General features: G+C 46.4%; 1 protein-coding gene across 4 annotated transcripts in view; it reads left to right on the plus strand.

The window, feature by feature from the left end:
- Positions 1-765: 765 nt before the first annotated feature.
- The window catches only part of LOC142487123 (MARVEL domain-containing protein 3-like), a 44,750-nt gene continuing 19,746 nt past the window's right edge, over positions 766-25,769 (plus strand). Inside the window, exons 1-4 of one of the 4 annotated variants that reach the window (XM_075585855.1) lie at positions 807-982; positions 6,212-6,421; positions 7,827-8,043; positions 15,211-15,365. In XM_075585855.1, the coding sequence (XP_075441970.1) occupies positions 7,868-8,043; positions 15,211-15,365 (331 nt within the window). In that variant the 5' untranslated portion in view covers positions 807-982; positions 6,212-6,421; positions 7,827-7,867. Of the gene's footprint in view, positions 1,112-6,211; positions 6,422-7,826; positions 8,044-15,210; positions 15,366-25,769 lie in introns of all 4 variants that reach the window. The other 3 variants (XM_075585856.1, XM_075585852.1, XM_075585854.1) reach the window with 3 other exon arrangements.

Raw genomic sequence — 25,769 nt, forward strand, 5'->3', positions numbered from 1 at the left:
AATTGAACATCAAGGTTATCCAAAACCTGTCCTCTTCCCCACACCATCGTGGACCACTCAGCTCTCCTGGACCCTCACAGGTATTACCGCACCGCAACAGCAGTAACCAGAAGTGAGGGGAGGGAGATAAACTGTGTTACATAAATATACTCAGTGAGTAAAGACACTGACTGGCACTGAGTGTGAGTGTGGGGAACCTAGTTAAATTCCTGGTGTCGGCTCCTTGTGACCTTGGGCAAGTCACTTTATCTCCCTGTGCCTCGGGCACCAAAAACATAGATTGTAAGCTCCACGGGGCAGGGACCTGTGTCTGCAAAATGTCTCTGCAAAACAGCTACAGTTCTTGTAGCAGCGCTATACAAGAACATGTTGTTATTATTATTATTATTATTATTTTTATTATTATTATTCAATGACAACTTCGGAGCTACTAGAATAGGCCCCTTATTTAGTGTGCTACATATATATCCCCTCAAACACATCTTTAAACAACACATGGAGAGACATCTGGTAATAAGCTAATAGGAGTCATTTGCATATCGAATTAGCATATATTCCAGGTATCTCAGGTGTGTCCATTTTTTAATCGGTCTGTTGTGCCCTACTCTGCTTCACTATGATATATGTTTTTACTTCATAATCTTAGTGATTTAGGATTTATATAGCCCTTTCATTCTTATTTTCTTCTCTTACTAAAAAGAGAATGAAAAAAAACAAAAACAAAAAAAAACAACTGAACCAACCTGTTCAGGTGGCCTGGCCCCTTTAACAACCCTAATGACAGGAGCTTACTGCCTGCTTTCCTCTGTCCAAAACTAGGTCCTAGCAGAGAGTGTGAGCAACCAGGCTCAGCCTCCTTCTCCTCAGCCGCACTTGTAAGACCGGTTACACCTGTCCTCCTGAAACTACTTCTCACTTGGGGTTTCAGTTAAAACAGGCTGACAAGGAGGAGGCAGTAAGGCTGTAACATTCACAGAGCAAGGTGAGATGCTTTTACATGTACATAACGCATGCTTTTACAGAACAGTAACAGATGGAAGTGCCTACAATGTCTAATGGAAGAAGATGTAGGATGTGTGATCACTTAACTGCAGGCTTTCTGGGAATTACTGTAGGTGGTTTTGTCTTATTTACCTCTTTCACTGCTTGAAGTGCTGCAGGATCCTGCTGGAGTCCAACTGTACGAGGGCATAATGCATTACAAGCACCACAAGCAATGTAGCACTTCAACGTGTATGTAACTATATTCTGTTTATTTTTAAGAAAAGTAGCATTGAAAGATACTGAACATTTAGTAGGACTTGTAATGTTTTGCTTTACCAATGATCCTTTTTGCTGTGACAGGAATAAAATATGTAATCCCTGCTTTCTGGCAGTATCCAATCGTAGACGGAGCTCAAGTTAATGGTACACATAGTCCGAGCTCACCCGTCCTGTTTATTTAGAAAGCGTGTCTTCAGTCATGTTCGTGTAGCGTAAACATTGAGATAACAGGGTCTAAAGACCTTTTGACAGCACAGTGTCACTGTTGGTTTTATGGCACTTCAGCTAAACCATTTTGAAGCTCCACATGACCACACATGTTTTGTATGCATGAATATATTTATTTATATAGTACCAACTGTCAACACCGTGCTTTAGAAATCAGGGAGAATATAATACAATAAGTGCATCACAATAGGAAAAAGAATCCCTGTTTGCAACTCTGTTATACGTAACTGTGTCACTCTATTATATACATAACCCTGCACCCCATTGTACCACACTGCAGAATATGTTGGCGCTTTACACATAAACAGCAATAATATTATCTGAATCTATTAGGGTGGTCAAAGTGTGATGGCCGTAGAGAAGACTGATTAACCTTACTATGTTTTCGTTAATAAACAAAGGAGGCCACTACACCCTTAGGCCGAGGCCCCGCTGCATCAGACAGCGCGCCCGCACTGCATACAGGCGGCACGTGAGAGGCACTTCACCGCTATCTGGGAGTGGGAGTGGGGGTGCGTGGTTGTAGCGGAGGGCTGCAGCGGGGGTCTCCCGGGCTGAGGAGGGTGCTGCTGCCGGCTGTGTGCTGGAAGGAGCGGGAGGACCTGCCTGTCTGATGTGAGCAGCGAGGCCCCCACACATGTCCTCTGCTGCTCGCTCTCTGCGGGGCTGGGGGTGCAGGGGGCTGCCCAGGGACACTTCTCTGCATTGACTTCGCAGCAGAACAGCAGGAGGAGAAGACCCTTCAACTGTGCACAGGACCCCCGCACTACCACACACACACACACACACATATATATATATATATATATATATATATATATATATATATATATATATATATATATATATATATATATATATATATATATATATAGAATCCAATGCACAGCCGGCACACCATATGCAAGTAAATAAGTTTTGGTGCTTATCCCATAAAGCAATAACAGACCATACGATACCGGTTGCAACCTTGAGAAAGGTCCCAAGCACCACCTTGAGAGAGGTCCCACTGGGGGACCGAAACGTCGGTTTTTGTGTCTTCTATCAAATATAGAACATTTTTGATTTACTTACCTGCGTGCTGTCCCTTGATGTCGTGTTGCAACCGGTATCGTATGGTCTATATATATATATATATATATATATATATATATATATATATATATACATGCATGCATGCAACACACACACACACATGTATATACACATACATACACACACTCCCCCCCCCCCCCACCCTACCTTTTGGAGGTGGGGGAAGCTCTGACAGCTCCAGCAAGGTACAGCCCCTGGCGCTGATAGACTCACAGGCACACCACGTGACGCGTCACCGCTCGGGATCACAATCCTCTTGCATCCCCTGCCGGCTGACGCATCACAGCACGTAGTGAGCCTTGCAGTGAGGAGGGACTGGGGCCGGCTCGGGAGGAAGTCAGGAGCCGGTGAGTGACGCGCGCGCACAGTCGGATGCAGCGGGACCTCAGCCTAAGTGGTATGTTGGTAGTCTTAGGCTGCCGGGGATGAGCGCTGACCTGAGCTCATGCTTGGCAGCGAGCCCCTGCAGCCGCAATGAGAGCAGCTTTAGCTGGGGCTCGCGCACGCTTCCGCTGGCGTGCGGAAGCGTAGCTGACATTTTTTGTTTAAGCGCACACGGGAGCGCATGGCCGGTCACGTGAGCGGTTGGCCCAATGAGGGTGATAGAAATGGTAGGGGAACCCCTGCTGCAGCCTCTTGCGGTGAAAAAATGATATGAACGGTGCTTGGGTGTAAACTGTAGAATATGAAGGAGAGAAGGAACCCAGTATAGCACTCAGGTTCACACTCTGGTGGTGAGTGAATGATTTAAAAACATAATCTTTATTAAACAACAATTATAAAATATTGGTCGAGCGACGTACTAAGGGTGGGTTGATCCTAAATAAAGAACACCATTTGGGTCTGGATCAAAATAATTAGTGTGTGCCAGATGAATTTCTAACTACTCGCCTTGAAAAAGCCCTTCGCGAAACGCGCGCGTCGGCACTCAGTATACACGTGCACGCGCAGATCAGGACTGCCTCCTCATGACTCTCAGAGACCGCGAGTTAATGCGGTAGTCTGCGAGTGCATTTCTATACAGGACAAAAGTGCCCCGACGGTCACTTTTAGCCTCCTGAAGGTGTTTATAGGGATAGTGTTCCGGCATCATAGTACTGAGGGAACGTACCTTCAGCATACTGCAGCTGCCCTGCAGTGTTGGGGTGCTGCATACCATCCGTGAGGTTCCTTCAGCTTCAATTAAAATCACTCTGTTTAGTGTGAGTCAACAGCTTGCCCCCCACCATCAGCGTCTCCCAGATTGGGATACTGGGATACTGACCCTTATGACCTTAGTCAGGATACTTACCTCTGACTCCTACCACGCTGGTATATATAGGTCCACACACCCCTCAAGTATAGCACGCAGAGGGTTAACCTTAGGTCATTCTGACACTGATAGGGGCACACACACTTCTCCATTGAGGAGCTTAGCTGATTGTACTATACTACCACTGATATACATAGTGTATTTGTTTTTTATGTCTATCAGTTAGGTCACGCTTACCATTAAGTACCTTATATATTATATCTCTGTGACCTGCAATCTCAGTACTTACCCGGACACACCTGGAATAATCACCTACCACACAGGTCCGCATCAGGAATACTGTGCGAACTCAGTACCAGTGATTTATTAAATTCATCCGGAACACACTAATTATTTTGATCCAGACCCAAATGGTGTTCTTTATTTAGGATCAACCCACCCTTAGTACGTCGCTCGACCAATATTTTATAATTGTTGTTTAATAAAGATTATGTTTTTAAATCATCCAATGAGGGTGAACCAGCTCCATGATGTCACTGGCCCGCCCCCCAACAGGCCCACGGACGGTGCGCGAACTAAGGCCTAGGAAAGGACCCGCTTTCCCTCAGCCTCCGCGCCCCTCCGCACGGCTGAAGTCCCTACGGACTCAGCCATAGGCTGTAGGGGAAGGAGTAGGTGCAGTCAGTGGATGGCAGTGCTTACCCATAAGTATTTGTAAGTGGGTATGGGGTGAACTAGTTGGGGGTCTGGGCTGCAGAGGGTATAACTGGTGAGAGAAGCATGACATGAAATAGGGAGGGTAGAAAGAGAGGAAAACAAAATAGCAGGGAGCTGGAATTCAGTGTTGAGACCAATCCACTTTTAGTACAGTTCTTAATATCTTCACTGCTGACTTTGCCTGCAACATATTGCATGACAATGCAGGGATTTAGCTTTTTCTAGATTGAGTTAAATGGAATTAAATACGTGTTGTTTTCAAGGATACAAGGGAGAGACGTTCTTTTGCTTATATAATTATTATTTTTTTATTTATAAAATGTTTTACCAGGAAGTAATACATTGAGATATATATATATATATATATATATATATATATATATATATATATATGCAAATATAGCTGTATGCTCATCTGCATGTCTTAGGCAGGTCTGCAACCCCGCCTTTCCCCATTATCACCCAGCATACAGCACTTCCACTGCAGCAAGGGATTCTGGGAAATGACATGCAAATGAGCACACAGTGTCACTTTTTGCCTCAATAACCATTTTTAACATGGTTCCCTATAGGCTTAAGCTTGCTGCATGGTCACAGCTTTGAGCACAGCCAGGGTTAAGGTGCATACCCAGAAAACCACCCACAGACAGCTGTTTCGACCTTGATGGGTCTCATCAGTGTGGGGTTGATTTTACTGGGAATGCAAGAGAGGCTTATGGGATAGGCCAAACCATAATACTGAGTTAAGTTATGGTGAGTAAAAAAAGTGACAAAAACCCTCCACAGGAAAGCAAATATGCAAATATAGCTGTATGCTCATCTGCATGTCTTAGGCAGGTCTGCAACCCCGCCTTTCCCCATTATCACCCAGCATACAGCACTTCCACTGCAGCAAGGGATTCTGGGAAATGACATGCAAATGAGCACACAGTGTCACTTTTTGCCTCAATAACCATTTTTAACATGGTTCCCTATAGGCTTAAGCTTGCTGCATGGTCACAGCTTTGAGCACAGCCAGGGTTAAGGTGCATACCCAGAAAACCACCCACAGACAGCTGTTTCGACCTTGATGGGTCTCATCAGTGTGGGGTTGATTTTACTGGGAATGTATATATATATATATATATATATATATATATATATATATATATATATACTCACACATACATACAGTTGTGTGAAAAAGAAAGTACACCCTTTTTGAATTGTATGATTTTACATATCAGGACATAATAACAATCATCTGTTCCTTAGCAGGTCTAAAAATTAGGTAAATACAACCTCAGATGAACAACAACACATGACATATTACACCGTGTCATGATTTATTTAACAAAAATAAAGCCAAAATGGAGAAGCCATGTGTGAAAAACTAAGTATACCTTATGATTCAATAGCTTGTAGAACCACCTTTAGCAGCAATAACTTGAAGTAATCGTTTTCTGTATGACTTTATCAGTCTCTCACATCGTTGTGAAGGAATTTTGTTCCACTCTTCTTTACATTGTTGCTTCAGTTCATTGAGGTTTGTAGGCATTTGTTTATGCACAGCTCTCTTAAGGTCCTGCCACAGCATTTCAATCGGGTTGAGGTCTGGACTTTGACTGGGCCATTGCAATACCATGATTCTTTTCTTTTTCAACCATTCTGTTGTAGATTTGCTGGTGTGCTTGGGATCATTGTCCTGTTGCATGACCCAATTTCGGCCAAGCTTTAGCTGTCGGACAGATGGCCTCACATTTTACTCTAGAATACTTTGGTATACAGAGGAGTTCAAGGTCGGCTCAATGACTGCAAGGTTCCCAGGTCCTGTGGCTGTAAAACAAGCCCAAATCATCACCCCTCCACCACCGTGCTTGACAGTTGGTATGAGGTGTTTGTGCTGATATGTTGTGTTTGGTTTTCACCAAACGTAGCACTGTGCATTATGGCCAAACATCTCCACTTTGGTCTTGTGTGTCCAAAGGACATTGTTCCAGAAGTCTTGTGGTTTGTTCAGATGCAACTTTGCAAACCTAAGCCGTGCTGCCATGTTTTTTTTAGAGAGATAAGGCTTTCTCCTAGCAACCCTTCCAAACAAACCATACTTGTTCAGTCTTTTTCTAATTGTACTGTCATGAACTTTAACATTTAACATGCTGACTGAGGCCTGTAGAGTCTGAGATGTAACTCTTGGGTTTTTTGCAATTTCTCTGAGCATTGCACGATCTGACCTTGGGCTTAAGTTGCTGGGATGTCCACTCCTGGGAAGATTGGCAACTGTCTTGAATGTTTTCCACTTTTGAATAATCTTTCTCACTGTAAAATGATGGACTTTAAATTGTTTGGAAATGGCCTTATAACCCTTCCCAGATTGATGGGCAGCAACAATTGCTTCTCTAAGATTATTGCTGATGTCTTTTCTCCTTGGCATTGTGTTAACACACACCTGAATGCTCCAGACCAGAAAACGGCTAAAATGTCGGCTTTTATAGAGGTGATTACACTTGCTGATGATCAATTAATCAGGGGCATTTGATTAGCAGCACCTGTCTGCTACTTGGTATCTTAATTCCTATGGAAGCAGTAAGGGTGTACTTAGTTTTTCACACATAGCTTCTCCATTTTGGCTTTATTTTTGTTAAATAAATCATGACACATTGTAATATGTCATGTGTTGTTGTTCATCTGAGGTTGTATTTATCTAATTTTAAGACCTGCTAAGGAACAGTTGATTGTTATTATGTCCTGCTATGTAAAACCATAGAATTCAAAGAGGGTGTACTTTCTTTTTCACACAACTGTACATACACATACAAAAGCTCAGTTCCTTGTTCTATTTTTTCATTGCACCCAGCTGTATGTTTTGGTGAATGGCTTTTCAATGCAGTAAAAAGTGTTCTAGAAGGTGAATTTGAGCATTTACATAAATCGTCATGCTTCTAAAAGTATATAAAAATACTAAAGGATTGTATTCCTTTACATAATAAAGAACAAACTATTTTACATTCCACAGTTAAAGCAGGTGCCTTGTTATAACATCTCAGACATTTCAAACACCTTTTCTAGGAGAGGGAGAGACATGGCCACAGTGATGTATTTTTATTTGCCTTGCTGTTATTGGGAAGATAGAATGCAAGGAGGTGTTACAGGCACCATGTGATGTGAATTAAATCCATATGGTAGTAATATGTCCCATTAAGTTACTGATTGCTGTTGGGTTGCAGATGTTTTCCCTAGCACATGTCAGAGTCATTGTCTACAAGTAGTTATATGACTGCTGTTTCTGCAGATCCAATGACTTTGCCTACGGTACAAATGTAAAGAAACACAATGCGTCAATCTGAAAGAAGTGTGCAAAGTGGCAGGATCCCACCCTCCCAGAGATCAAACCAAGACCGGGAGAGGAGGGAGCGGCCCCCGCATCGTGGACCATCAAATAGAGACCATGAAGACTATCGACCTGACAGGGCAAGGAGAGATCGAAGACCACATGCTTCAAATGGAAGGTACAACATGGCTATGTGATCAGTGACACTCGGTGGCGTGGTACTAAGTATCACTGATTTGTTATTATTTATTTGTTTACAAACTTTTAGCTCGGAGAATCTCTTTCTATTGTTAAAGCAAATATATACATGTTATAGCCAAATACATATTTTAAATGGAAAGTATCTCCTGGGACCCAATTTAATGGCAGTTCAGCCCCTCCGGCACTCGCGTTCACATGATCACTCTGTAACTGATGAGGGAACAGAAGAGTTCTTTTCCTCTAAGATCGCGTTCTGGAGCGCAGAGCACGATTTCCACTACAAAAATTAGCAGTTGGATTATGATGTAGCTAGCACATCATGGGAACCATGGAGTGCCAGACGCCATGACATATTAGCTACATCCTTGGGTACCCAAGGGGTTAATAGATTAAATAAAGGGGATTGACACCTTAACAAAAAATCGGGCAATTATAGTGTTCTCAAATATTGTCAATGTTTAATGTCCCCATAGTAACTAAATGCTTCGGAGTATTTTCTGATCTTTGCCTAATCTAGTTATTCATAAAACGGGTTTTAAACTGTCGTGCATGCAGGTAAATTGTTAATTTACACTTTTTGGTTATTTTTCTGTAAACAAATACTGTCATTTGATAGAGATGTGTGCAAAGAACAGTAGTTACCACATAAGATTAGATTAAATAGGACACAAAAGGAAATAGACAAATGAGAGAAAAAGTTAAGGGGAGCCCATTTACATTTTTAACTTGTTTAAACATAATTGCCCATTATGTGGGACTGCAGCTTTAATAAGAATGCATTTTTTGCTTTTAGACAGTCTTGCACCCGGTACTGTTGTCACACAGCATGATTTGTAATGCCTACTCAGACAAAAAAATTATTCCCACCCTGAATTCATGTCACATGAGCTTTTGAAACAGTCCTTTCTAATTGTAGCAAGAATGCATTCTTTTCTGATTCGTATTACCCCTGTATTTCTATGAAAAATGAATACTTGCGGAACCAGGACTAAACTAAAATGACATGGGTCATACACCTGCTGACTAACTCCAGGTCACGTGTGATGGAGTTCCAGTCGGATCTTACTTTATTATGCCAAGAGCCCAGCTAGTGGTAATACATGTCCAGTGCTAGATCACTATCAGGCAGGTGACCTGAAGTCAGAATGCAGCATGCATAGCGTTGGATTGTCACTACATCAAATAGTACAGTGTACAGTAATTCAGAGCATGGCCATGCAGTTATTATTTAACAGAATGTAACGCATCTTTGGGAAAGGCACGATTCCTATTGCATATTCTGAATATGCCCTTCCGAAGGGTGCATTCTTTCTTAATCAAAAAACAAAAGTTTTCTAACAAAATCATATGCTACTATATTCCACTTCTATGTATCAATGGAATTAACTATTACTTCAGTAAAAGAGAAAACCCGTAAGCTCCCATTAAACCCCCAAAGTAGCCACAACATATATATATGCATACAAGTGTCAAAGCGGAGTGCTACTGGGCATGGCAATATATATCGGGGGGAGGATCGGGGGGGCCAGCGGGAGGATCGGGGGGAGCAGCGGGAGGATCGGGGGGGCCAGCGGGAGGATCGGGGGGGCAGCGGGAGGATCGGGGGGGCAGCGGGTCGATCTGGGGGCCAGCGGGAGGAACGGGGGGGCAGCGGGTCGATCTGGGGGCCAGCGGGAAGATCGGGGGGGCCAGCGGGAGGATCGGGGGGGCCAGCGGGAGGATCGGGGGCCAGCGGAGGGGTCGGGGGGTCAGTGGGAGGATCGGGGGGCCAGCCGGACAGACGCACGGCCGCCAACCTCCCCGATGGGAAACGTGGCAAGCCGCGCGTGCACCCAGGCTGCAGCCAGGAGGGGTGTCAGGGGGAGGTCGGGCATTAGTTGCGACGGTGGGATCGGTGGTGAGCAGGGAACAGCCGCACGGCCACACCAACCTCCCTGATGGGAAACGTGGCCGGGAACTCCACGTGCCGACCCCCCCTCCAGCGCGTGCGCGCGCGCACCCCCCCCCCCAGATGGCCCTGCAGGGGCCTGAGGCAGACAGGCGTGGAAGGGGCTGGCTGCCAGAAGGGGGAAGAGTGGAAGCGCTGAGGAGGGAAAGTTGCTGAGAGGCGGGGGAGGAGCGAAGGCACTGCTCAGAGAGCCGGAGGCGGGGTAATCTCCCCAACAACATGAACCCGCCTCCGGCTTTTTTTTTTTTTTTCTCCAGCGCCAGCGCAGGAAAAACAGCAGCGCGAGCGGGGAAATTAAAAAAACACACGTGTGCTGCTTGGGCCAATATTTACTCGCCCGGGGGTTAAATCCACACGCCCCGGGCGTGTAAATGTATATAATTGTCGAACACTGTATATATATATATATATATAATAAAAACATTTGGTAATTTAGTTTGATTCTTTGGCCAAAGCATCTTTTATATATATATATATATATATATATATATATATATATATATATATATATATATATATATATATATTGTATGTATGTACTTTACTGTGTATTTGTGTCATTGGATTTAGCACTGGGCTCTGTCTGTGTTCTATGTTCTGTCCTTTATTTTAAGTACTTCAGTAAAAGCAACAAAGGCTTATCAGTTCCAGAAATGCCTTGCAGTTAGCAAGTGTGATATTAGTGTCTAAGGCTGCGCTTATAGGGACGACGACGACGTCGCGTGAAAACAAATGCATTGCTGCCGTCTCGTGCGCTTAAAGTAAGAGCGACGGGACGGCTTGGTCGCAATCGCTGGAAGTCATCTCAATTTGATTTTTCCAGCGACCGTAGCCTATCGTCGCCGTCGTGTCGCCGGCACTATAAGCGTAGCCCTAGGCAGCGTTTTCAATAGGGGTTCCTAGGAACCCTTGGGTGCTACAGCATTCATAAAGGGATCCCTGCATTCTTCAGGTTTAATTAGACAATTGACCAAATACAGAAGAACTTACAATGCATAAGATCTCAGACACACACTATTAGAGAGGGTTGGGGTTTCTTACAATCAGGGTTGCCACTACTGCGGGCTTCACCCAGAGACTATGGGTTTTGGCCAGGTATCTCTGGGCTACACGTTTATCTTGTAAACCTCCGGGTGACATCGTGCAGCGACGTTTGGCGGCCGTGTCTCCCGGCATCCTTCCAGCATCTTCCCCTTCAACTCCTGTCAATTTGGCAGTGCGGTATCAAGTGGTGCCGCGTTGCCATCACAACGAGATGCTATATGATGTCACGTGGCTCTGTGTTGCCATGACAACGTGGTGTCACGTAATGCTTCGGCCCTACAAGGTGTTCTGTTATCATGGCAACTGGACACCGCGTGACGTCACGTAGCGTCCCGATGTCATGGCAACATATTGACAGGTTGTCGTGGCCGTATAGACAGGTTGCAGGGGGAGATGCCGGGAGGATGACAGAGGATGCCGGGAGACGCAGGTAAGCGCTACATTTAAGAATGTCTCCGGGTTAGCCTTCAGTAGAATGTGGCATCCCTGCTTACAATGCATCTTATCTTAGACGCGCTATTAGAGATGGTTGAGGTTCTGTAGAATTTCACAATATAATTATAGGGTTCCTTTACCAAAACCTTTTTTTTTTAAATCACTGGTCTACAGTAGAGGCAACGTTTATTCTAACATTTGCCGTAAACTAGCCGGGTTACATTCTGGGTATGTGCTGGGTATGTGCTGGGTATGTGCTGGGTATGTTCTGGGCTAGTTTGAGGCACGTTTAAGGCATTTCTGCATTGACTAACGACCCATAGGATTAACACAGCAGGGATCCCTGGCAGTCCAATTCAGTTTGAATGGGACAGCCAGGGACCCCCGCTGTTAATCTGATAGGCCATTAATCAATGCAGAAATGCTGGGGCTAGTTTAAGGAAAGTTTAAGGCATGTATTCAGAATGTACCTGGGTGTTTCCTGGGTCTTTTGGGGAATTGCCACTGGTTTTTGCTAGAATAAGAGTTGCCTCTACTGTAAGTAAACCACTGCACCTATTTTCTGGGCATGCAGTTGTCAGCAGATCACATGCACTGCTATGTTATCCTACGTGTTGACAATACCTACAAATTGATTCCATGTCGAGTACTACGAAGAACCAGGCTGGTCTTTCTTGCTAGGTAGGAATACATTATCGTTTAGAACAGGGTAATGCAGTTGATGTGGTCTACTTAGATTTTGCAAAGGCTTTTGATACAGTTTCACACAAGTGGTTGGTGTACAAAATAAAGCAAATTGGACTCAGTAAAAATATTTGCACCTGGATTGAAAACCGGTTGAAGGACAGACAACAGAAAGTTGTGATAAATGGAACTTTTTCAGGCTGGGCTTAAGTTGTAAGTGGAGTACCTCAGGGATCGGTACTGGGACCCCTGCTTTTTAACTTGTTTATTAATGACCTTTAAGTTGTCATAGAGAGCAAAGTCTCCATCTTTGCTGATGATACTAAATTGTGTAAGGTAATAGAATCAGAGCAGGATGTAATTTCTCTTCAGAAGGACTTGGAGAGACTGGAAACTTGGGCAGGTAAATGGCAGGTGGGGTTTAATACAGATAAATGTAAGGTTATGCATTTGGGAAACAAGAATAAACAGGCGACTTACAAATTAAATGGGGATAAATTAAGAGAATCCTTGATGGAGAAAGATTTAGGAGTGTTTGTAGACAGCAGGCTTAGCAATAGTGCCCAATGTCATGCAGTAGCTGCAAAGGCAAACAAGATCTTATCTTGCATTAAAACGGGCAATGGATGGAAGGGAAGTAAACTTAATTATGCCCCTTTATAAAGCATTGGTAAGAACACACCTTGAATATGGAATACAATTTTTGGTACCACTCCTTAGAAAAGACATTATGGAACTAGAGAGCCCAGAGAACAGCCACCAAATTAATAAAGGAGATGGATAATTTGATTTGAGAGGCTAGCTAAATTAGATTTATTTGCATTAGAAAAGAGGCGTCTAAGAGGGGATATGATAACTATATACAAATATATTCGGGGACAGTACAAGGAGCTTTTAAAAGAACTATTCATCCCAAGGGCAGGACGAGGGGTCATCCCTTAGGGCAGGAGCACACATGGCGCATTGCGGCGCCGCGTGCGCTCCTCCGTCTGCTGGGCGACGTGTTAACATCCCGAGCAGACATAATGATGAGCGGGGGGAGCGAGCGGGCGGGTGGATTGGGCGGTCGGGCGGGGGAGCAAGCAAGCGGCGGATAAATAAATCATGTAAAAAAAAAATGTAAGAATAAATAAATAAAATAATAAACCCCGTCACCCGTCCCCCAGTAATTTCAGCAGCCAATCAATGAAAACGTCTGGACATTGATTGGCTGACGAAACTGACGTCACGCTGCTGCAGCCTGGAATCACCGTTTTGAAAGACTCCAGCTACAGCAGTGACGACGTACTTCGCAGCCAATGGTAGTTTCAACAATGAACACTACCATTGGCCGCCAGGGGTCAGTGACGAAAGCGCGCGCGCACGTCGTGTAGCGCTGTGCGCTACAGCCCTTAAGGTTGGAGGAAAGGAGATTTCACCAGCAACAAAGGAACGGGTTCTTTACAGTCAGGACAGTTAAAATGTGGAATTCATTACCCATGGAGACTGTGATGGCAGATACAATAGATTTGTTCAAAAAAAGGTTGGACATCTTTTTAGATAGGATGTCACGCTGTGCTGCCCGCAGACCAGACAAACCCCCAGTACTGAGGTGGAGAGTGAGTAGACCACGCACCCGCAGTAGTGAGGGCGTGCCCGGGGTGTGGATTGATAGTGGCCAAGGGTACAAGGGACTAGCCATAGTACTTGCCAGATCCGGGCGTAGAGAGAGAAACGTAATGATGTCCGAAGTCGAGGGCAGGAGAGGTCAGAGTCGTAGGGGTCTGTGGGCCGTGTCCGTGGGGTCCGAGAGGTAAGCGAGGTCAAGAAATAGCCGGGGTCGAGGAGCCAGAGAGGGTAGGAAGACAAGCCGGTTCGGTAACGAGATCTGAAAGGTAAGAGGGAGCTGGGCATAGAATCCAAACATCACGAACCAAACGAAACTATGCAGAGCGAGGTTGCACAGGAGCTACAGGAATAATAAAGTGAGGTGGTCCAATCAGAGGAGGAGGTGGGGCGGAGGTGAGCCGAGGAGCCGCTTGGGATAGGGCAGGGGTTGTCTTGCTGCATCTGGGCGGCTGGGGGGCGTGAGCCTGGATCCTGGGTCGGGCGGTGGGCTGAGCCAGCTGCCGGGTGCAGTGCATAAATTAACTTGTGCGGCGCGTGCTCTGTAAGCAGGGAGAGCGCGCGCCCAGTAACTGAGACGGCAGTGTGTGAGAGAGCCGCGAGGGGAGGAGGGAGGGAAGCAGGGGCGGAGGAATAAGCGGGCGGTCGGCAGGTAGGGAAGAACCGTGCCGAGGGCGGCGTGTGCCATGGGTCCTCATATAGGAAAGGTATACAGGGATATACCATATATGTAAACATGGAAAGGATGTTGATCCAGGGAGTAATCTGATTTGCCAATTCTTGGTGTCAGGAAGGATTTTATTTTCCCCCTTATGAGATATCATTGGACGATATGACACTGGGGTTTTTTGTTTGCCTTCCTCTGGATCAATATACTGCAAGTACAGATATAGATTAAAGTACAGTATCTGTCGTCTAAATTTAGCATGGGTTGAACTTGGATGTATGTCTTTTTGCAACCTCATCTACTATGTAACGCTGTTCACCTCGTAGTTGGCTGGCAGATATGTGTTTAATTGTGATATGAAACCCTTGACACTAAAGGGGTTAAACTGTTTATAAAGTACACAGCATTAGCCATGTATAACTGCACATTGTGGCTCATATTCATTAAATAGTGCTTTGCTATAAGGTGCTTTGATCCATATTTACTAAGTGGTGCTTTTCCAGCAGAAACACTGGAACCGTAAAACACCTCACTTGAATGGGCTATAAGGTGTCTTTCAACCCAGATGGTGTCTGCTGAAATATCAACGCATAGTAAATATGACTCTTTATGGCTTATTCCCTTGAATGGGCCACAATGTGTCTTCTGGTACAGGAAGGTGTCGTATGCAACAGCACCATTTAGTAAATATAGGCTTATATACTTTGTTTGTGTCTCTTGGTAAAATGGTCTGAATGTTCCATGCTGTTCCTTCTTTTCAGGTCATCATCACAAGGACCTCCACGTAGCCAGTATTCTAGGCCTGCCACTGCTCCCCCCAGGACATCTTCTCAGCACTACAGCCCACATTCCCACAGGAACTATGCAGAGAAACAAACCTTCTCAGAAAAGTGCAACAACCTGTGTTCCAGACGAGGTATTTATTCAACATGGACCATTTATATATTTTAAAACATAACACGTTTTACTATCTCAACACATACGTGAATTATCTTACTTTATTACACCCCTGAACTTTGCTCTCCTTTTTAAGAAATGAGAATGAGTAGAGAATCAAGAGAAAATAGTCAGCCACAAATAACCAGTACTGTATGTAGTTAGAGATATGTTTTAAAGGTTGTGAAAGATGACATATGAGTGATTTATCAGGACTGGCACAGAACTTAGAAAATGTATAAATAATTTGAACAAAAGCACTGCCACTTTATCTTAAATAACCTTAGATTAAGGTGCTAGAATGATTACATAACTGCATACATAAGTCCAATGTCGACCACTAGCTTGGAGCTCAAGTGTGAGTTATCCATATCTTCCCAAACCCTTTCCATAAACTTAGTTAAAGAGGGAGTTTAACTGCCAGCGATTAATTAAGCCCCAGGTTAATTTGAATGGGAGTTAATGCCCGTTTGGGTGTGTTAACCCCTAGAGGAGCCTGATGAATTTTTGGGTTTGTCCTGTTATATGCAGCTACTATACAGCAGGGGGCAGCAGTTCATAAATGTGATCAGGTGTTTTTGTTGTTGCCATATTGGATGGTTTAAAAGAAATGTCCAAGGACTCAAAGGTAAATTAGAGCCTGTAATTGTGCTGAATCTCCCACCAACATTGATGATGACTGAGCACTTATACCCAATATGAGCCATTGTTCCCTCTTGCCTGCAATTTCTTCAGCATAGTGCTGATCCGTTACCATAAATTGCCCTGAGTTTAAATGGAGTTAGACAACATCTATATAAAATCTTATAGCTTCAGCCTTTATAGTAGTTGTTATGGATGTTTGGGGAACTGCAACCCTGGTAGCTTCCAAATCTTCTTCTTAGAGATCCATGAAACTGCTTTTGCAATAAAAGAACAATGCAGAGACCATTACAAACAACAGAACACTATAGACACAAAACAACTTGTTTCCATGTATAGCCCTGTTTCCCCCTGAACTGATGCTGCTTCTATTACCTGTTGGCTCGCAATGCTGAACCTCCGCCACAGGGAGCCTGGGGTTACATACATATGTATGTATGTGTGTGTGCAGCGCCTCCACCTGGGAGGGATCCTGAAAGAGCGGGAGGAGCCCCTCACAGGACAGGACCCAATAATACACACTTGGTATGATAAAACAATAATAACTGTTTACTTAAGATCATATGCTTATCACTGTAACATGTATAAAGACAGAACATACCCTTTCTCACTAAGAGTACAACTAGCCAACGCGCCACGCAGGGCGCAAAACTTCACCGTGTCCCCACACCGTGACCAATGTTCCACAACCAAACCCCAAGTGTGTGGTGACGGCCGGCCAACTGGTATGAGAGTGTTATAGTTGGTGGACTTGTTGTAAGGTTACCTGGTGGGCGCTCCAGCACCCTGTCACTCCAACTGCAACCAGAATTTGGATTGAGGGGGCCTGTCCCAGACCCCTCTCCTGGATTTACAGTGTCCGCTGGATCCCTACCTTTCTATGCATCTCTAATGGGGCAGGTTCCCTATCCTAGGGCCTGTCCCTACAGCAGCCACAAACGGAAGGTGTCTCAGGGCCTATCTGGGGCTAGGGGGGGTTTCTGGCCTAGTGCACAGGCTACTTGCCCTCTGCACCTGCATCACCTTCCCCTATCCTCTCCTGGCACGGACTGCCTAAACGTGCTCTCCTGTCAGGCTGTACTTCACTTCCCTAGAGGAATCCTCACACCCATTGGCTCCCTGGTGTCAGGTGGTGCAGTCCTAGGGCTCATGGGACTTGTAGTCCCTGCCAAGAGCCACTCTGATTGGCCCAGCTTCGTGCGCTGCAACACTGAGCATGCGCAAACTCCGGAGGGCCTCCCGTCGCTATTGCTCCTCTCTGCGCATGCGCGAGTACAATGTAATGGCCCCCGCACTCAAACCTACACTGCGCATGCGCGACCAGAAAGAAGATGGCGACGCCCTGCCGTGGGAGCCGCCGGAAGTCCTCGGCGATGCAGTCGCCGCTCCGCTGCTGCGCACACTGCACGCCTGCGGAGATAAGGGAGGGGGGGGGGCACTTAGAACCCATAGGGTACAGGGCTACACATGTATTCTGATTGGATAGCAAATAAACTTTTGGGGGAGTTGTCTATGATTTGCAGCACTCGTACTCTCATAATCTTGCAGAACAAGGCATTATACAAAGATCCAGCCAACTGCTGCACATAAAAACTAACACTACAGAGCATTCAATGTAGGTGAAGTGTGGCACTTTTTGGAGAGACTGGCAGATACAGCAAAATCCCAAATAAAAATTCCAAGCAGTAACAAAAATGTAGACCGTTTTCATATTCCAGTAAGAAGAGAACTAAAAAGATAAGCAAGCTGGCATGTTTTCAGCAACGCTCAACCCAGAAGAATGATGAAATATGGGGGTGTCTTCTGTTAGACACTATTGTTCTTTCTGGGTTCTGTCATTGAGCAGGTTTCCTGGAATCGCAGTCTAGGAATTCAGGATTGATTGTGGAGAAATGTACTGAATCCCTTCGATGCCACGTATAATTTCTTGTCAGTCCTTGGGGGTTTGAAAGGTTATTAGCAGCTTTCAGATTTTTGTTTTTGCTTCTCTGGTAATTAAAAGCAAAGAGACAGTTAATGATAACCGTATGATGTACATTTTTATTGCTGTTGTTAATATACCTTGGGGAGTTTGCAGTGTCTGTCTGAATCCAGGCTATTGTGCAAACAACACAAAACATATTTAGTTAAGTAGAACAATGTGTAATTGCATGTTTTACTAATAATTAATCCACATTTGCAACAATACATCTACAGATTTTACATTAGTCGTGTATTTTAGCAAACAAAGAGAGAAAGTCCTTTGCGCACTACCAGGTACAGTATAATAAACCTGATGGGTAAGTTCCAGTTCTCTGAATGAAGGAACAGTTCGTAGATCTCACAGATGATCTTTCAGAAATTCTTTGCTGGTGAATGTATATCTGAAATCAGACAAAACAAAAGAACCATTGCGCAGTACTCTCTGATACTGGAGATCACACCCACACGGCTGCTAACTACTTACATGAAAGTAGATAGCAAGAGGCCTTGAAAGGTATCCTTAGCTGGTGCTCTGGTGTATGAGACTGGATAGCAGTGGGTCTTCAGGTGGTGATAATTGCCCCCTTCACAGGAATCAATCACAGTCACAGGAGATACATAAAAAAATAAAAAATGCCAATGGTGTAGTACCGTAACAAAATTTAATAAAACAATTAAGATCAACAGCAAATGCATTAACATGCTATGCGACCTTACACACGGATTACAACGTGTCGTCCGCAGGCTTGAGAAGATAGCTGCGCGGTGTGTATGGAGGTAAGGTCTCGCATCTATCTCCTACTTGCGGCCGCGACTCGGAGCGCCAGGTCCACCTCAGATGACGTCACTAATACACCGCCACTCCTCTCCTCAGCCGGCTCACGGACGCAGTAACACGTGCAGTCTAAGCTCCACCCTACGCGCGTTTCGTGACTACTGACGTCACTTCCTCAGGGGTAATGGAGCAATAGTGAATGAATGCGCTATTTAAGCACATAGAGAACCAGTCCCTGGGCCCTCATTGGATGGTTAAATCTTAAAGGGACCAGCCGACTATAGGACAATTAAAACAGCAATAATGGTGGGGATTAAGACACAGGGCTATGCCAGGATCGAAAACACCCTTCCACATACATAATAATCATACAAATTACACAATACCTATAAAATACAGGATGTATAAAAATACACAAAAATAAAAAATATATACTTAACAGCACTGATAGCATGGATTAACTAAAAGTTAGTAATCAATCTCGTACTGACTTAGAGAGACTGTGATAATGGCAGAAAAAAAGAAGAAGAAAGAAGAGAACCGAGGATGCAGAAGAAGATCTTATTCTAGAGGTGAAAAAAAACAAATTCCCTTGAGGTACACACCAGGCTAACTATCTTGCAAAAAAGATGCTAGATTGAATTCTATGTTAAGACCTCCTGGGGTCAGTGTTCTTAGGGTATAGATCCAATAGCTTTCTCGCCTTGATATTAAATTTATCTTATCTTCCCCTCTCCAATTCTGTTTGGGGCAATCAATGCCCTTACAAATTCCGTTTTTCGGAACTCGCCATTTTCTGCTGCTTTCTGCGCGATTTTCTCCAAAAAATGGCGAATTTCGAAATAGCGCTGCTCTCTGCATAGGCCCCTATGTGTCTCTAAACCTCTTTTTATATTGTAAACTAGCTGAGAGACCCGGCGTTGCCCGTGAGTTAAATTTCCCGCTAGGAAAGGGGGGGGGGAGAGGGGAGAAAAGGGTGGGGGACAGTGGACAGGAGGAGGGGGGGGACAGTGGACAGGAGGAGGGGAGGGGGGGGGACAGTGGACAGGAGGAGGGGAGGGGGGGGGGGACAGTGGACAGGAGGGGGGAACAGTGGAGGGGGGGGCAGTGGACAGGAGGGTGGGGGGCAGTGGACAGGAGGGGGGGGAGACAGTGGACAGGAGGGGGGGGAGACAGTGGACAGGAGGGGGGGGAGACAGTGGACAGGAGGGGGGGGGAGACAGTGGACAGGAGGGGAGGGAGACAGTGGACAGGAGGGGGGGGAGACAGTGGACAGGAGGGGGGGGAGACAGTGGACAGGAGGGGGGGGAGACAGCGGACAGGAGGGGGGGGAGACAGCGGACAGGAGGGGGGGAGACAGCGGACAGGAGGGGGGGGGAGACAGCGGACAGGAGGGGGGGGGAGACAGTGGACAGGAGGGGACGGGACAGGGGACGGGACAGTGGACAGGACGGGACAGTGGACAGGAGGGGACGAGACAGTGGACAGGAGGGGACAGTGGACAGGAGGGGACGGTGGACAGGAGGGGACAGTGGACAGGAGGGGACGGGCCAGTGGACAGGAGAGGATGGGGACAGTGGACAGGAGGGGACGGGGACAGTGGATAGGAGGGGACGGGGACAGTGGACAGGAGGGGACGGGGACAGTGGACAGGAGGGGACGGGGACAGGGGACAGGGGACAGGAGGGGATGGGACAGTGGACAGGAGGGGATGGGACAGTGGACAGGAGGGGACGGGACAGTGGAGAGGAGAGGATGGGACAGTGGACAGGAGGGGGACGGGACAGTGGACAGGTGGGGGATGGGACAGTGGACAGGAGGAGGACGGGACAGTGGACAGGAGGGGGACGGGACAGTGGACAGGAGGGGGACGGGACATTGGACAGGAGGGGGACGGGACAGTGGACAGGAGGGGGATGACAGTGGACAGGAGGGGGGGTCAGGGGAGAGGAGGGGGGGCAGTGGACAGGAGGGGACGGGGACAGTGGACAGGAGGGGACGGGTACAGTGGACATGAGGGGACGGGACGACAGTGGACAGGAGGGGGACGGGACAGTGGACAGGAGGGGGACGGGACAGTGGACAGGAGGGGGACGGGACAGTGGACAGGAGGGGGACGGGACAGTGGACAGGAGGGGGACGAGACAGTGGACAGGAGGGGAGGGGACGACAGTGGACAGGAGGGGAGGGGATGACAGTGGACAGGAGGGGAGGGGACGACAGTGGACAGGAGGGGACGGAACGACAGTGGACAGGAGGGGACCGGACGACAGTGGACAGGAGGGGACGGGACGACAGTGGACAGGAGGGGATGGGACGACAGTGGACAGGAGGGGGACGGAACAGTGGACAGGAGGGGGACGGGACAGTGGACAGGAGGGGGACAGGACAGTGGACAGGAGGGGGACGGGACAGTGGACAGGAGGGGGTGGTGACAGTGGACAGGAGGGGGGGTGACAGTGGACAGGAGGGGGGGTGACAGTGGACAGGAGGGGGGGTGACAGTGGACAGGAGGGGGAGGTGACAGTGGACAGGAGGGGGTGTGACAGTGGACAGGAGGGGGAGGGGACAGTGGACAGGAGGGGGAGGGGACAGTGGACAGGAGGGGGGTGACAGTGAACAGGAGGGGGGGTGACAGTGGACAGGAGGGAGGACGACAGTGGACAGGAGGGGGGGACAGGAGGGGGGCAGTGGACAGGAGGGGGGGTGGGTTGCTTAAAATTTCCGGGTCCCTCCTCTCCACTCCCCCTGTATGTTTCTCGGCTCCCCCCTCTCTCTACGCTACTGACCCCCCTCTCTCTACGCTACTGACCCCCCCCCTCCGTAGCTCCGGTCCCCACCCTACAGTGCCTGACACACACACAGTGTCCCACACAGTGTCACACACACACAGTGTCACACACACACAGTGTCACACACACAGACACACACACAGTGTCACACACACACACAGTGTCACACACACACACACACAGTGTCCCACACACACAGTGTCACACACACACACACAGTGTCACACACACACACACACACAGTGTCCCACACACACACAGTGTCACACACACACACAGTGTCACACACACACACACACACACACACACACACACACACACACACACACACACACACACACACACACAGTGTCACACACATACACACAGTGTCCCACACACACAGTGTCACACACAGTGTCACACACACACATACACACACACACACACACACACACAGTGACACAGTGAGACACACACACACACAGTGACACACACACACGTCACCTCTCGTTCCGGCCGCCGCCATCTTAGTTACTCCGGGAGGAAGGGGGTCCTTCCGGCCGCCGCCATCTTAGGTGCCGCGTGTCAGCTGCCTGTCCCCCCGCCGGGGAGGGGGGGAGGTGAGTGGAGCATCGGGGGGGAGGTGAGTGGAGCATCGGGGGGGGAGGTGAGTGGAGCATCGGGGGGGGGAGGTGAGTGGAGCATCGGGGGGGAGGTGAGTGGAGCATCGGGGGGGAGGTGAGTGGAGCATCAGGGGGGAGGTGAGTGGAGCATCGGGGGGGAAGGTGAGTGGAGCATCGGGGGGGAGGTGAGTGGAGCATCGGGGGGGAGGTGAGTGGAGCATCGGGGGGGAGGTGAGTGGAGCATCTGGGGGGGAGGTGAGTGGCGCATCTGGGGGGAGGTGAGTGGAGCATTGGGGGGGAGGTGAGTGGAGCATGGGGGGGGGGTGAGTGGAGCATGGGGGGTGGGGGGGAGGTGAGTGGAGCATTGGGGGGGAGGTGAGTGGAGCATCGGGGGGGGAGGTGAGCAGAGCACCGGGGGGGAGCTGAGCGGAGCACCGGGGGGGAGGTGAGCGGAGCACCGGGGGGGAGCTGAGGGGGGGAGGTGAGTGTGATGGGGGGTGGGAGAGGACAGAGAGAGAGAGGTGTGTGTGTGTGTGTGTGTGTTGTGTGTGTGTGTGTCGTCACTCCGCCTCAGGCCAATCAGAGGTGCGGGGGCGGGCGGGCCAAGGGACCAATGAGATTTCCCCCAGGGACACAGGAAGATGCAGACAGGCATACAGTGCTTTCATTTTTATTATATAGGATGTGTTCTGCAAAACGTCGCTTCAACGGTCTACCAGTTCGCCCTACATACTGTAGCCCACAGGGGCATTCTAACAGGTAGACCCTGAATGAACTCCTGCAGTTAATAAACGATTTGATTGGAAATATAGCCCCTGTAATATTAGATTTAAAATCTCTACATTTGGAGCTATACTTGCAACCAATACATTTATTACATGTAAAGAAACCATTTAGTTCTTTTAGCCAAGTTGTATTACGTACTTTAGCTATATTCAATGGGCAACTAGGAGATAGCTGTAATTTAAGGTTATCTGTCTTTTTGAATACTATTTGCGGACACCTTGGTAGTATCGTACTATCGATACACTACTTAGTACGATACTACCAAAGTGTCCACAAATGTATTGGTTGCAAGTATAGCTACAGATGTAGAGATTTAAAATCTAACATTACAGGGGCTATATTTCCAATCAAATCGTTTATTAACTGCAGGAGTTCATTCAGGGTCTACCTGTTAGAATGCCCCTGTGGGCTACAGTATGTAGGGCGAACTGGTAGACCGTTGAAGCGAGGTTTTGCAGTACACATTTACAATATAAAAAGAGGTTTAGAGACACATAGTGTCTCAAACCACTTCAAAATTAGGCATAACCAAAATCCAGAGGGATTAATTTGTAAGTGCATTGATTGCCCCAAACAGAATTGGAGAGGGGGAGATAAGATAAATTTAATATCAAGGCGAGAAAGCTATTGGATCTATACCCTAAGAACACTGACCCCAGGAGGTCTTAACATAGAATTCAATCTAGCATCTTTTTTGCAAGATAGTTAGCCTGGTGTGTACCTCAAGGGAATTTGTTTTTTGCCCCTCTAGAATAAGATCTTCCTCTGCATCCTCGGTTCTCTTCTTTCTTCTTCTTTTTTTCTGCCATTATCACAGTCTCTCTAAGTCAGTACGAGATTGATTACTAACTTTTAGTTAATCCATGCTATCAGTGCTGTTAAGTATATATTTTTTATTTTTGTGTATTTTTATACATCCTGTATTTTATAGGTATTGTGTAATTTGTATGATTATTATGTATGTGGAAGGGTGTTTTCGATCCTGGCATAGCCCTGTGTCTTAATCCCCACCATTATTGCTGTTTTAATTGTCCTATAGTCGGCTGGTCCCTTTAAGATTTAACCATCCAATGAGGGCCCAGGGACTGGTTCTCTATGTGCTTAAATAGCGCATTCATTCACTATTGCTCCATTACCCCTGAGGAAGTGACGTCAGTAGTCACGAAACGCGCGTAGGGTGGAGCTTAGACTGCACGTGTTACTGCGTCCGTGAGCCGGCTGAGGAGAGGAGTGGCGGTGTATTAGTGACGTCATCTGAGGTGGACCTGGCGCTCCGAGTCGCGGCCGCAAGTAGGAGATAGATGCGAGACCTTACCTCCATACACACCGCGCAGCTATCTTCTCAAGCCTGCGGACGACACGTTGTAATCCGTGTGTAAGGTCGCATAGCATGTTAATGCATTTGCTGTTGATCTTAATTGTTTTATTAAATTTTGTTACGGTACTACACCATTGACATTTTTTTTTTATGTATCTCCTGTGACTGTGATTGATTCCTGTGGAGGGGGCAATTATCACCACCTGAAGACCCACTGCTATCCAGTCTCATACACCAGAGCACCAGCTAAGGATACCTTTCAAGGCCTCTTGCTATCTACTTTCATGTAAGTAGTTAGCAGCCGTGTGTGATCTCCAGTATCAGAGAGTACTGCGCAATGGTTCTTTTGTTTTGTCTGATCTCAGATATACATTCACCAGCAAAGAATTTCTGAAAGATCATCTGTGAGATCTACGAACTGTTCCTTCATTCAGAGAACTGGGAACTTACCCATCAGGTTTATTATACTGTACCTGGTAGTGCGCAAAGGACTTTCTCTCTTTGTTTGCTATTTTGTCTCTAGCCTCATGGATAGGCTGGTTGTATATTCCTAGGCAGCCCCCCCCCCCCCCCTCATTCACTCTTGGTGACTGTGGAGTCTCTTTGCATTATTGGTTTATTCTTGCACAATTAGGGTTAATCCATCTCACAATATTTGTTATTATTGCATTGTTCTGCATTTATGTTTGTTGAGCATCACGCATATGTAAATAGGTTGAGCGCTTAGTATATGTTTTAGGTTCTCTTTTCTTTCAGTCGTGTATTTTGTTTAAATATGTGTTTCATAGTTTATTCCCAGGCTGCGAGCACTGTGCCTGGGTTGGTCAAATATGAGACAAATAAAAAATATAACAGATTAATTTAAACATTTGCAGCTTTCCAAATGGACATCTGGATGTTATGTATGTAGTCTTGACTCTTTTTATTTCACTTTTTTGTTTTAAGATACCTAAAATTAAGTTGCCTGAAATAATACTTGTGCTGAAGCAACATGTGTAAGTAAAGAGTACAATTCCATTGACGTCTACATCTTAAAAAGTGAAATTGATCTCACTAAAAGACTACTACGTGTGAATGGGCTGAAACTCCCTTTAGAAAAGTTTTGATACTGTGATGGTTTTGCACTGTTGGTGCTTTATAAACTAATATTATTATTATTATACGTTTTTATTTTTGAAAGATCTAATCTAATATGAAAACGATGGTATAAATGTAAAGTATTTTTGAATTATAACAAAATGAAGGAGTGAAAACTTGATAGGATTTGTGATCTGATAATAAACTAATCTACAATGTAGTTGTGTGAATGGAGGGTGACAGATCTTCACCTCGAGTACTATTTTAAAATAGTAAATATGAGATCTGTGACTGTTTATGTGTACCTGGAATGAATTGTGCTGGTTGTGTTTTCTTGGTTTCTTGAAATTCAGTTGAGAATCTCTTTGGCCATTTTTCTTGCAATGTGTAGCATATTTTCACTATAAATTCGTATACTCCTCAGACT

This window comes from Ascaphus truei, chromosome 2 (assembly GCF_040206685.1).
Source record: "Ascaphus truei isolate aAscTru1 chromosome 2, aAscTru1.hap1, whole genome shotgun sequence".
Taxonomy (NCBI): Eukaryota; Metazoa; Chordata; class Amphibia; order Anura; family Ascaphidae; genus Ascaphus; species Ascaphus truei.